Consider the following 14,529-nt stretch of genomic DNA (forward strand, 5'->3'; position numbering starts at 1 on the left):
TGTGTGTGTGTGTGTGTGTGTGTGTGTGTGTGTGTGTGTGTGTGTGTGTGTGTGTGTGTGTGTGTGTGTGTGTGTGAGAGATGTGTGTTGTGTGAGTGTGTCATTGTGTCATTTTATGTGTCAAAGAATAGGTTAAATTTTATATTTTGTAATTTGAAATTTAAAATTTGAAAATTGATTATTTACAATGATTATTAAAGGGGTCATGAACTGCCTTTGTTTTTTATTTTATACTGTTCTCTGAGGGCCACTTCAAAAAAGCATCATAATTTAGAAGTAATAAGCTATTTTCTGTTCTGTTTTGACCCCCTCATGAGACCGCTCTGTTTGAGTAGACGTGGCAGATTGTAGACTCAGAAGTAAATGCCACTGCTGTGATTGGCTAACAGCTGTGTATGTTTGACAGCCTACATCCTTCACAGAGGGACGCTGCTGTGATTTAGGTTAGAAACGCATCAATACTCAGTACATGCGTGAACCGGTGGGCGGGGCCAAACAGGCAGGGATGTCGAGGCGTTGATCTTCTGCGGAGGCAGTGCTTATCCACATTATTACATCATAGAGTCGTACATTTCTCAAGCTAATGTTTTGGTAGACAGCCTTCAATATAAGCTGTTTTTAGACTAACGAGAAAGATTTGAGTTCTGAAACTTACAGGATGTTTTTATAGTACTTATCTGTCAAAGGTTCAAGGGAATTTTGGTTTCCCAGTTCATGACCCCTTTAAAAAAATAGGTTAAAAAATATTTCAGTCAAAAACAACAACAAAAAACAACAGACTTTAACCATGAATGTCCAAGCGCTCAGCTGTTAAAACTTGGGAAACACATTAGGACCAAGCTGTGACCTGTCAGGTTGACCCATTAATGGACTGACAGTACAGAACAGCTGGCAACAGGAGAAAGCCAAAAATGAGCAAAATGTTCTGTTTGAGATTTTAAAAAAAGACAGGAGGAAATAAACCAAGAGTGACAGATACAAAGACAATGCATTCTTTCGGCTATGGTGACTGAGAACAGTATGATGGAGTGAGTATTTCTGACCTCTGCTAAAAATAATACAGTTTACTCAAGAATACTGTGCCAAGACATTCCACATCCAGCCAGCCGAGCGAGACAGAGAGCTCTCAGGATGACAGCACGTGTGTGTCTAATCCGTGATGAGACTGAGCGACCTCTACATGCGATAAAAAAGACTGAGTCACCGTCTAGCTGAAGGTTTCCTGCAAACCTAAACCTGCTATAACACACACACACGCACACACACACTTCCTCTAAATTCAAGGTTTCACAATCTTGATAATATAATAAAATTACCGCTCATTTGCACTAAGTTTTTGATGATTAATTGTAAAAGATTTTGTGAGTGTGCTTGATTCTTTGTGCTGTGACACAACCAAAGCTGACATAATACAGCAGTCAGGCTACCTCACATACCATTATCTTAAAAGTGGCTATATAACAAGTGTGTACATTTAAAAAAAAACACTGTTCTTTTATTCTTTCTATTTATCAAAGAATCCTGAAAAAGCATGTAACACAATTTCCACAAGAATATTAAGCAGCACAACTGTTTTCAAAATGTACAATAATAAGAAATGTTTCTTGTGCACTAATTAGCATATTAAAATGATTTCTGAAGAATCATGTGACACTTAAGGCTGGAGTAAAGGGATTTTTAAAAACTATATTATATTTGTAAATCTGTTTAAACAGAAAACACTTATTTAAAAAATACTTTATTTAATATTTTATATTATATGTGTAATAATATTTCACATTTTATTTTATCAAATATATGTAGCCTTGGTGAGCATAAGAACTAATTCTTTATACAAAATAAGATGGTATTACCATCTGATACAATCCCTGTACCGCCACAGTAGTTTTTTGTAAGGATATGTACTGTATGCACTGACAAATCTATCTGTCCCGTTTGTGAGGGAGATGTAGGACTGATACACACACACACACACACCCTATTAAACATCATTAATGGCTGAACTCACCAGGGTGTGCCGTTGGCTGTACGAGTGGGCTGAGACAGAGTGACCTCTAGTTGCCCCTGTAAAAGAGAAAGGACAGAACACATGGGCATCTGGCAGGTATTGATCTCTCACTTGCCTTCCAGTAAACTCTGCTAGATATTCTCGAAGGATGTGCAGAACATGAAGAACATTCAGTCTCTTTCACTTCCTTTGTTTCGATATATTCAACACACATCATATGGTTCTATTTAGTACTTTAGTTTCGGGTTGCTATGATACCAAAATTTCAGTGGTCAATAACAACTGAAAAAAATAATTCTACACTAAATGCCTGTTAATTGGTTAGCTGTAAGTTACATTACCATATATGGTGAAAAACTGTAAATAGTTTAGCATCACACTGTATGTAACATTATTGTACGATTCTGTCAAATGTATCTTTTTGCAAGTAAAACTATATACAGTACATGAGTTAATACTTTTGAATTATTTTAGTGTCATATGTGTTTCCCTTAAATATTAAAATAACAAAAAGCCATTCCAGGTTGGAAAAAAATAGGTTTGTCATGAAACAGCTGGTCTTTAATTATGAATCATTATAAATAATTATGGCTTGGCATTATACCAAAAATCTAAAGCCAGCATATGGGTGAAAACCTTCAAAGTAACCGTACATTCAGCTCCACTCTTGCACAATGTGCTAACAGTGGCCTCAAAAACTAGCTGTCTGAGATGTTTTGGCCGTTGAAGCCTGCGCAGATGATTGACAGCATGGCAGACTACGGTTCGAGTGATGTCTGGATTCTTTAGTGCATTCCTCAGGTCTGGCTTCCCCTTCCCCATCTCAGAGCTCATATTAAAGAGAGGAAGACTGAAGGAGAAAAGCACTCTGGACTGCAGCAGGGGTCCAGGAAAGGTCAACCGGAATGACCTGGAAAGTCTTTGATGTGGCTCAACGTGGCTAACCAAAAGAAAATGTAGCAATTGGTCATAATGGCAGTTAGCCGACTATATGGTGTTTCATCGTTCATAATTGTCAACTAATGATGAGTTAAGTCATGTAATTTGTATGGTAATTGTCAAAAAACAAATACCTAATCCATGCTGTGAGTCATAAGGTCATTTACTGGATTCTAAAAGTCTCCCTTGGTTAAAGAAACCCCCATCTGCAGATGTAAACCGGAACGGTACCAAACTGACCACACTTCCTACTTGCTACATGATACATAGTCATGTTCTGAAACTACAACACACACAAACACACAGTCACCTAGCAGTCTAAATTTGGATTTCCCATTGACCTTTATTGTTCTTAAATTAATAGATAAGCCAAGCATCACCATTACTGCTCATGCTTAGAGTTACGTATTTGAATAAACCCTTAGGTATTAAACTAGGCCTCCACTATTTGATATCTTAAACCACAAAGCTTAACAGGAAGAAGGGTGCTATTTCATATAAGTGGACTTACAATTTCAGTAATTTTCACTTGGTATCAATGCAGTAAAAACACACTGCACAGTTCTACAACACAGACATAACACCCTAGCAATCACACAGCAGAACAACCTAGAAACTCTCAACAACCTAGTAACCATTTAACAATGCACTAATAACAACCCGGAACACCCAAGCAACTGCACAGTAATGTGCTAAAAACAGCCAGAACACTCTAGAAACTGCACAGAATCACGCTAAAAACAAACACATGCCATAATATTTAGTCTTTGTTTAATTTTTCTGGATCTTCGGGTGCAACAGCAGACTAATGTATGTCTCTGGTGACGTACATTATGTGGGACTTCTACAATCTTAATTGACCCTTGACAAAGAGCTTGACTGACAGGCCCTCTGACCAATCATAACACTGAATCCGCCATCTTGTCTGACAAACAAATCAGACAGGAGAGAACAGATCAACTTTGCTGGACTTAAACTTGAAAACTTGTCTGTACTGACATCTTTCTGCAATTGAAGTAAAATATGTTCTGATGTTCATACATGTTTATTTCATGCTCTAAGTAAATATGAAAAGATGATCGGTTCATGTGCTGCTTGAACTGAGTTGCAACAGCGATCTGTCATGAAACATTAAAGAGCCACAAAACTGTAACATTTGTTTGAATTTCTTACTAAATTTAAAAGCTGAGACCTTGTTTCATACCAGAAGAAATCTGCGCTGTCTTGACTGTCGGCATGTTGTCAGTTTCCCCTTTGCTCCACAATGTATTTTTTACTGCGTGAGAACATGATGTGTAGTGTGAGAATGACATGGCTTGTCAAACATAGCAACAGTAACTAAGAAGGGCAGTTTTTTTAAAGATTTATTTTTGGCATTTTTGCCTTTATTATGATAGGACAGATCGTAACTGACAGGAAGTGAAGTGGGAGAGAGATAGGGGGCAGGATTGGAAAAGGTCCTAGGGTCGGTATTAGAACTCGGGGTGTCTGTAGCACAACAGCAAGGCTATCGCTGCCGACAGGAGGGCAGTTTTTGTGAAGGGTCAATCCATGTCACAATGCAGAATAAAAGATATGTCGCTACTTCCGTTTCGCTGGAACTTTACCATTTATCAACACTAAATGACCAAAAATTTAACATTATTTAGTTTCTTTCTTTTTAAACCATTTTTGCATTTGAATTTTGCAGTTTGGCTAACACTTAGTAACTAGGTCATAAACCAACAAACATACTTCAATGAACAAGTGCACTTAGTAACAGCACCTCTTCTGTAGTACTTGGCAGTGAATTCAAACACACAAACACTTAGCAGTCGCGGGCACTTGACTTGATCATAAAATTCGAAATAAGGGCTGTTCTTAGAACTGACAAAGACATATAGAGCACTTTTGTGCTCAATCCATCTACATGCAATACCAACCCAATTCTGCCCCACCCAGCCCCTCTGGACAAACTCTGTCCCGCAGCCAGCACTCAGACCCTTCACACACTGGACAGTAAATCCACACTGTCCTTCCCTGCAAACAGATCTGATGTCAGCTTTAGTTTCCTCTCTGTTCCACCTGGCATGCATGTACTTGAGCCTGAATATTACAATAAAAATGCAATTCAAACCTGTATGACTTTTCATTCTTCATTCACTTTCACTGTATAGACAAAAAAATATCTTTGAGTTCCACAAAAGAAAGTCATAGAGGACTGGAACAACATGAGGGAGATGACAGAATTTTCATTTTTGGGTGAATTATCCCATAAATGAAATACATGAGGAAGGGACGAAGAGAAACCAACATCAGACATAGAGGGAAACATTTCCTGGTTTGAACTGTGTTGCTTCTGTCAACACTATTAACTAAAACACACACAAAGTGAAGCCTCGAATACCTTCTGGAAGGTGAAAAAAAAAAAATGTACAAAAGTGTCGTGAAAGATTAGTTGGCTCCTACCGTTTTGCCAGCAATTTTCTTGTGAACGGTCCTGTAGTCAATAAAAGCAGTGGTTCGCCATACAGGCAGCAAGCACACCACAATTTGCAATAAATACTGTTTATGAGTGGATTCTAGTTAAAGTTGATTTCCAGGAAAATTACAAAGAGGCTCATTTACACAACCGTGTATTTCTACCCACTGAGATGACCATCTGACCCCTGTCAACCGCCCACCCACTGGCAGGCCCAGGCTGCGGTGCCACGCTTGGTTCGCCTGCGGGTTCTTGTTAATGACTGGTATGCATTGGCTCTGATTCTGCCCTTTGGTCCAGTGACTCAGTAAGGTCTATCAGAATCGATCCGGCTGTAAACTGACTCAGTCTGACTCCCCCACATCAGCTGTAACTCTAGCCCCCCCCACCTTGACCTCTTTCACAGACACGCACCTCTATGTGTGTACGACTAAGTCAGCACCGCTCTGTGGCATCATGTTTCAGGGCTCTGGCATGGCCTCGGAGGAACGTTCCGTGCCGGGCTGCGGGCTCCTGAGGGTCATGAGGCTAAAGAGTCAGGAAGACGGTTCTTTTCTTACACAAACTCTTTCAAAGAAACAACAAACATTTCATTTGAGTGAGACGAAATTTAAATAAATATATATATATTTTGGTAATTATTTCTTATTTTAGGCCATATCTTTTCTTTGTTTTAAAAAGAAATCACCATATGAGTCACCATAATACTCATAAAAATGTCTAGTTTCTAGGTTGATCAATGGTTATAATATACAGTATACATTAAGACAGTAAGATTTTTTGGAACAAAAATATTATTTCTATTCACCAAGAATGCATGAAACTGATGAAAAGAGACAGCAAAGACATTCATAATGTTATGATTACTTTTAAACTTTATATTCATCAATGAATCCTGAAAAAAATGTATTTAAGTTTCAGTGTATCAGTGCTGTCAACAGTGTCGGCTCATCAGGGGAGGCACAGCTTCTCCAAAATTTTGAGGTGAAAATGAGGACGATTTAATGTTAATAAAATTCACAATTCATTTCAGTTCATGTCTCTGAAAGTGTACTTTTTGTTTGTAAATTCACAGCTATAATACCACATGTTACTGAAGTGGGAAAGCACCACTTTTCTATCGCGAATGTGACAAATCTGCTGACGTAATTACAACCGCCTAAGGGAGGCCGGTGGAAAGAGGAGCTCCCGTGCCTCCATTGGTAAAAAAAAAAAAAAAAAAAAGCCAATCACTCTTATCAACCCCAAGCTTTTGAACAGTAGTACAGAGGTTCTAAAGCTTCTAAAAGAATGCAAAAAAACGAAGAACGATTGCTGTTAGATAAATATTGAAATATTATTGTATTCTCCAAGATGCATGTGACAGTTTTGGTGCTAAATCTATGAAACGCTACCCAAGTCAGCGGCAATACGCCTCACAACCAGCACGCCACAATTTACAACTAGAGCTGCTAAGTTTAGTACATATGCACACACATTAACAATGATGGTGTAGGGAGTAGGGAAAGTTGTAAGTCCACTTGGCATAGGGAGATGGACTGGCTGAGGTCCCTGCCAGAGGAAGAGGGGAGTTAAAAGAGAAGGATGGAGGTGAGAAAGAAGGGTTACAGAGAAAAGGGGTGTGTATAATGAGACTCGCTTAATGTTTAACCAGGGTGGAGAGGCACCATAAATGTTGGACAGGCTCAGCAGGAGAGACTGAGAGGTGTCATTAAACCTCTCTCTTGCTCTCTCTTTGCCATTCGGTACCTCTGAATGGCCCAGGCTTTTCATTCATTTGCTAATGTGGTGTACATGAATTTCTTCATATGTTAAAGATGTCCTTTTAACCTGTAGGATTTCAGCCCAAAAAAAAAAACAGATCAGATCAGAGTTCAAATCCAGATGAATTTCAGGAAACCACACATCCGAATTCTTGTTCAATGTCATATGTTCCACTAAAAACCCCTTCCCAAGACATATAAAGAGTTCACAACACCGAAAATTAGTCTGTCTGTTTCAAATAATATCTAATAAAGCTTAATCGGGGGATTGAGATGGTTAGGAACGCTGGGAAAGGTATGGCGTGTGAGCGGGACCTCTGGCAAGAGCGTTCCGGGATGAGGAGCCGGATGAATCATCCGGGCAGGAGATGCTGTGATGGGTTCGTTCCGTGGCTCACTTCCGTTCCTGTGTCCCAAGGGATGGGGTTGAGTAAGCGGGTGGAAATGCCGCTGCTTTGCCAACCACGGGCTTCTGGAGCAGATGTTCGTCTGTGTGCTTTTTGTTTTTTTCTATGCTTCTACCCTGAGGGGACTTTTAGGGACAGGCAGGATTAGCCAAATGAAACAAACTTCATTTACTTTTTTACATTTTCCGAGTGGCCTGAAAGACCACCACTTTAACTTTTTATATTGAATTTCAAGGTATCATGCAATCCGTTTTTATGTTTATGTAACAGTTTGTCAAAGTTACTGCGTGTTGCTGGGAAACTAAGTCTGAAAAGTGAAAACATAAGGGGAAAAAAAACAAATGTAGCGTTATGGAAAATTGGTTTATTTTGCCCATATCGCTCCAACAAAAACAACAACAAAACATTAAACCTCAATTTAAACCTGCATAGCGCAAGATTTTGGCTCATGTAGAGGGTGTGGGGGAAATACCATCTCAAAGCTCTGTGGTTCTACCGTTATACATTAACAGCTTTGAGGCTGTGCCAGAAACTCCTGCCAGTTTGTGTTTTTTTTCCCAGGATGCCCTGCTCCTCACCCCAACAGCTGCAGTGGGCGGGTGTCATGGTGTCATAACATCTTCAAGGCGCAGCGTGAATGTCAAAAACAAAAAGAAAGAAAGTTCTTTGTCTCCTAAGAAATATGGAAGAGTGAAGCAATGGATGTTCGTCACTCTAAAATAGGAAAGATGGAGAAGAGCAAGAGCGTGCAGGACAAACAGAAGCTCTCTTTCAGCTCTCCCGCTGTCTGTTTGGCCAGCTTGATTGGGGAACGCTGCTGACGTCAGAAGAGCAGATCCCTGAACCAGCATTGCACTGCTGCATGCTTGCTATTAAGAAGGCTTTAAAGGGAAAGTTTGTGACCTTTATGTCATTTCAAACCTTTATAACTTTCTTCTTTGAAACCCAAAATGAGACATTTTGAAGAATGTTTATTGGACCTCTTTGACTTGGACAAAAAACAAAACAAAAAAAAACTGTTAAAACATATCTCTTGTGTTCCACAGAAGAAAGAAAGTCATTCAGGTTTGGAACAACATGAGGCTGAGAAAAGCATTAAAGTTGGCATTAAAGTAAAAGTTATAAAGTTATAAGCCTGAATATTAGCTTAACATATAATGTAGAACAAAATGTACAATTTGTTTCAGCATAGTGCAGATGTACGTGTGAATTAAAAGTGGATCCGTGAAGATGATACATTCAACTGCGGTCTCCTGCGGCACAAACAAAAGGACCGTTAACAGTCGCTGCAGAGAGGAAGTATCCAAACACACACGTCTGTGGGGTCTGACCACCTGCTTGAGTGTGTGGCCTACAGAGGGCTGGGTGCAATGGAGGAGGTCTTTGTGTAAACACGTCAATGGATGTTTCCGGAGCGGGCTTTCCTAGACTTCAGCCAAACCAGGCCTCTCTGTACCCTCCGTGTCTTCCAAGGATGCATATCCTCTTCGACAATAATAGTTGACAGTGAAAGCCCAACTTCTAGAAGTATCTGATTTTTAGTTTGATTTGGGGGAAAAGGTTGCTAATACTTTATCAAAACAGAGCAAAAATCAAGCAAAATGGGTAAAGTAATGAAACTAAGCCAGACTGATTTGGCCAGCAAAATTCCCAGCTTGAAAATCCAGTTTAAGTCCTTATCTATGTGATAGAAATATGGTCACATTAGCCACATTTCAGTGAAATGTTGTGTGCAAAGCACAAGAGCTGCTCACACAGAAGTCACTTTCAATCCAATTAGCTTTCTATTGGTCAATGAGGTGAATTCACATGACCAACTTAAACCAGATGTGAAATCTGAATGGGGAAATCTTTTGCCCTTACACAAAATTCCCATTTGTGTGGATTCTTAATGAAATTCCTGGAATTTTGCACTCGGAAATTCCCTGAATAATGGTAAATGTGACTGCACCTTAAGCCAATCATTAGTAAATCCAAAATGATCATGGGTTGGTAGACAATTTTGGACTCTGGTTTTTGGTGGCACATGGTGACTAGTCAACCAGCAAATTATGCTGATCAAATTTAATCACCAGTTTAGTCCAGTTAGAAACCAGCTCCGATGTTGCAAAACACAGTTACCAGTTTAAGCTTAATATTCCAACAAGTTTCAAAGTCCTTAAAGAATAAGCTTTGATAGTTCAAACCACCAAAACAGGAGAGTTCTAATTATAAAGAGAAAAACAGGCGCCACCCACCAAGACCTGAGCAGCAACCACTTAGTTTGACTTAGGAAGGACAATTGAAGGTTGTTGCTTGGACTATTGATCCTGCCTGGCATGAAGAGGAAGCCGGGCTTTGCAGATGCACTCTAGATATCAATATCTTTTATCAATAATCAATAAAGGCACCGTGGCAACAGTGAAAACAGCAAGAGTCAATTGTGGTGGTGCAACAGCAAGAAAAAAATTGATAAATCATATTAAAAGTTCAGGCTCTGAATGCCCTAAAACAATGACTCAGCAAATGGGAACTCATATTACAAAGCCATTCATATAGTTAGAGCTGATTATCAAGTCTTCAAAGCTGCTTCATTACTGTATATGCGATACCCAAAGATGTGGCATGCACTCAGTTGACTATGTAACATTATCTAACGGTTACATCACATACTGGAGACTGGCAGTGTTTAGTGGATCAAGTTCATCAAATTTAATCATCCAATCAAATTCAAACTAAGTTTCTCTGAAAGTCTGTGTCCGAAATCACCCATTCACATGTCTGAATTTGTCTGTACTACTAGACTATCCCATCTTACAACACTTTAAAAAGTGTTTTTTTCTTTCTTCCTGGTCATGTCTTTTCTTGCCAGTTGGCTCCAAGGACTCACACTGGTGCCTTTTTAAAAAAAAAAAAAAATAGGTGCATGATGACCCTGGGGAAAGAGGGGGATGCATTGACCTATTAACCTCCTATATTCTACCCCCATTACCTTGACACACACGCACACAGAAATCCTTCACAGAGCCATAAATGGGTTAATGGTATAAGACTTCGGCAAGGAAATATGGGGATTATTGATCTCAGGGTGATTAGTCCATAGAGGATAGATGGAGTGGGGATAAAGGGAGTAGGGAGATATAAGAGGTCAGTCCATAAGAGGTTGGCGCAAAAGGTCCCTTAGGCTGTTTCTTATTGATTGGCCCAGTGCATTTGTGTATAACACGGTTTCACAATATGTAACCGATTAGAAAACCAGTGGGTGTCTCGTAAAGAGTGTGTGCGTAATGCGTATATGTCCAGACACGTCAATATGTCTTTATACCCGCCTATCAAAGAACTGATATGAACTGTAGACAGTACACTTGAGGTAAGCCAGCATTACATGTGGGTGTTGGGTCATATAGGGGTGTGGAATACTTTCAGTTGTAGGCGATTAGCCATCTGAAGAAGTACACAGGGTCCACTGAGTGTGAGATGGGAATATTTCTGCTTTAATTCAGAAATGCTCAAAACTGCCTTTGTGTGAGTGTGAGAAAGGCTCGCTGGCTGTTGAAAAACTCATTTAGTGTACAAAAGGGGATCAATACCAGAGATTTTACTGACAGAGGAGCCATTATTAAATATTTGATCATGCGGATGTGTTCCGCTGCAGTGGCACAGAGGCGTAAAATAGATGGGAAACCTGAGTGCTGGCTCAGCTGAATGTCCTTCACTGTTCATTACATAGGAACCCTTCATCTCTGTTCTTCACTATGATTTGTGCCTTCCTTTTTTAACGCACATGGGCTAATCTTTAAACACCTCAAAAATAAGATCTTGTGCATAAATCAGTGGATTACAGACAAAGGAGCTAATCTTTAAACACCTCAAAAATAAGATCTTGTGCATAAATCAGTGGATTACAGACAAAGGACAATTATATATTTTATAACTAAATATTTTTGACATTCATGGTGTCCCTCTAACATGGCTGTTAGAATTACAAAAGCTCTCAAAACCATGTACATAGTGAGCATATGTATTAATGGCTCACAAATAATACCTTGGAAGCATTGCTATCTTAGCATGCAAAACCAGAGCGCTTCTCTTTGATTCTCAAAATATGACCAAAAAAACTAGTTTTGCTAGAATAACCTTGGTGTTCTTATCACACACCATTTCTAACACTTAAAACTGAGAAATCAATACAATCAATTTGCACGTAAGTGCTTCAAAAATATGTCTGTATATGTCTATAATGTATGAATATTAAAAAAATCGATTTACCTTTGAGCATTACAGTATACACATGTAGAGAGTGTTTGAGAATGACTGTCATTATGGTATTATATAGTTACTAGTATATAATCCAGTAGTGACAATGAGTATCCTTTCCAGTTTCACTAGTAACATCCATTTATTTAAACATTGGTGCTTATTCATTACATATTAGTACTTAAACCAATAGTGACTAAAAGCTATTTAATAATCCACAAACACTTATTCTTTACATGAACACTGGTTCCTTTACTACTAATAATTAGTTTTATTAGTTCTGAATAAATAGAAACTAATATACTTAATCATATATGACAAACAAAACAACAATTGAGTGAGACAAGTAATGTAGCTAGTGACACTTGGGATAGATACTAGTGTCTAGATAAATATGTACATGTATCTAGTAAATAAGTACTAAGCAGCACTAGTTACTAGTAAACACCCACCAAAAAGTACTTTTATCAAATAAAAAGGATCTGAACCACATATCCCAATACAACTGAATGGGGGGAAATGCCTATATGTTACTTTATTTCACTTCAAAACAATAAAAGTTACTTGTTATGTATGGGATCATGACTAGTGAAATAGTAACAAGTATACAAAATATTGTTACGTTTTCCAAAAAGTAAACGTGGCATCAGAACAGCTATCAGCTAGTTTGAACTACAGAAATGAAGCAGACTGGATATCATACTGTGCTGTCTAGGTAGTCTGTTGGCTTTTGCGACACAGCTTTAGTTTTGTCTACATACCCGTCCCGTGTGTGTGTGCTCGTCCTGATTGCGTAACTCAAAAGACTCTTCCTCCTCTTTCTCCCCATGATCCCGAGCCAGCAAACTGAAGCCTTGTCTGCAGCACACAAGCCAGCAAAGTCCCTGCAAAGGCATTCAAATCACGGCGTGTCGTCCAGTTTCTATCCGTAATAGTGCAGTGATGTCGTGCAGATGGGACAGATGGAGTCTGTCTAATCGCAGGAAACGGGCTGATCCGACTGAATAAACTCCTCGATTTCGTTTGGGACAACTGACAATACCGCGTTTTATCACGCGGGATATATCCAAATACGTCGTCCAACTTTAGAGAAAAACTGATATGATAAAATATGTTTTATCCCACAGCTACTTTCAAAAGGAGAGGCGCTAATACAACGCTTCTTATCGGCTTCTGTCGCGTCTCTGATTCTGCGGGAGCGGGACATGAGCATGCAGGCTCTTTGAGAAGCGTGAGTGAAGGGGCGGGGCGAATCGCCCCATGCGTTTGGATTCGCAAGATGATTGGCTCGCCACGCACACGCCCAGAACACGCCCCGCCCACTGTCTGGCTCGCTGCACATGGGGGAAGTAGGCATTTCAGGAAATGGAAGCGATTCGGTGATGGGATAAGAAATGTTTGAGTCTTGTGTAAAGCAACAAAAAGTGTGACCCTGGACCACAAAAGCAGTCTTGGAACTGAGATTTATACACCAGCTGAAAGCTGAATAAATGAGCTTTCCATTGATGTATGGTTTGTTTGGATAAGACAATATTTGGCCGAGTCGAAATCTGAGGGTGCAAAAATATCAAAATATTGAGCAAATCGCCTTGCGTTGTCCAAATTAAGCTCTTAGCAATGCATATTACTTAAGTTATCAAAATTTAAGTTATACTTTTTTATGAACCTGTCTGCACTCTTTGCTCAGTTTACTTAGCGATTACTACACATAAGAGCTATTTTCTAGGTTTTACCCAAATCTGTCCTTTTCCAAACTATGATGTCATCACTGAAAGGCTATCTACTTTGAATGGCAAAGTGAAATTCGCCTTTCTTTTATTTGGATAGTGCTGGGATGTGGAGACTGTGCAGTTGTATTATCAAGTTAGTGTGAAGTTCTGGGTAAAGGGGTGAATAAGCACTCTGTGTTTTGTGTGTGTGTGTGTGTGTGTGTGTGTGTGTGTGTGTTGGGGGGTAATGTAGTCTCCTGAAACACATTATGTGCCTGAATGGAAAGCAGATGGACTCCTTTATTCCAGGAAACTCCTGTCACGAGAGGCTCTGAAGAGAGGGAGACAGACAGAGAACGAGGGGAGAGGGTAGAGCACCAGAAAGACTTTTTTTGTGTGACTTCCAAAAGGTCTGATGATCCCTCTTCCTCTTTATTGTCTTGTGCAATGTCTGTTTTCTACATTTTTTTCTGTCATTTATTATATTTTTATGACTTAGAAAGCAAATGACTCCTTGTGGACACCAAACAAACATCACTCATTTAGTTTTATTGTACCTTTCTTCCAGGAAATAACTGGTCATATCAGAACTGTTGGTATGAATCAAATAAATCAGTCTGAAAACTGAATTTAAATAGCTGAGAGATTAATAAAAAAAAAAGAAAGATCAATGAAAGTAACCATAAGTTGTGTAATCGTTCATAAAGAGGTTTCCTGTCCCTGCTGAACTACACTGATTTGCTGGTCTTAGCTGGTTTAAGATGGTCTGCCAGTGTGTAGCCAGGGCCAGACTGGGAAACCAGCTAAAATCAGCAAACCAGCTTAAGTTTAAGTATAAGTTTTATGTTATTTGTTTTTTTGTTTTTTTGTTTTTTCAGCAGGGGAATACTTGCTGTCGGTCACTGGGCTAACAAAAAGTCCCTTTTTGTACCTTGTTCCTTGTTCTCTTGAAGTCCCTTCCCAAAATCAGCCATTGATTGTACCATTGCTAATTATATTTTTGAAA

General features: G+C 39.2%; 1 protein-coding gene across 2 annotated transcripts in view; it reads right to left on the reverse strand.

Moving 5' to 3' along the window:
• The window catches only part of LOC109106837 (pleckstrin homology domain-containing family H member 3-like), a 37,856-nt gene extending 24,809 nt beyond the window's left edge, over positions 1–13,047 (reverse strand). The window contains exons 1-2 of one of the 2 annotated variants that reach the window (XM_042719865.1): positions 12,576–13,047; positions 2,009–2,064 (exon numbers count right to left, since the gene is read on the reverse strand). In XM_042719865.1, coding sequence (XP_042575799.1) covers positions 2,009–2,064; positions 12,576–12,710 — 191 coding nt within the window. In that variant the 5' untranslated portion in view covers positions 12,711–13,047. The remainder of the gene's footprint in view (positions 1–2,008; positions 2,065–12,575) is intronic. The other variant, XM_042719866.1, reaches the window with a different exon arrangement.
• Positions 13,048–14,529: the final 1,482 nt, after the last annotated feature.

Source organism: Cyprinus carpio, chromosome B3 (genome assembly GCF_018340385.1).
Source record: "Cyprinus carpio isolate SPL01 chromosome B3, ASM1834038v1, whole genome shotgun sequence".
Classification (NCBI taxonomy): domain Eukaryota; kingdom Metazoa; phylum Chordata; class Actinopteri; order Cypriniformes; family Cyprinidae; genus Cyprinus; species Cyprinus carpio.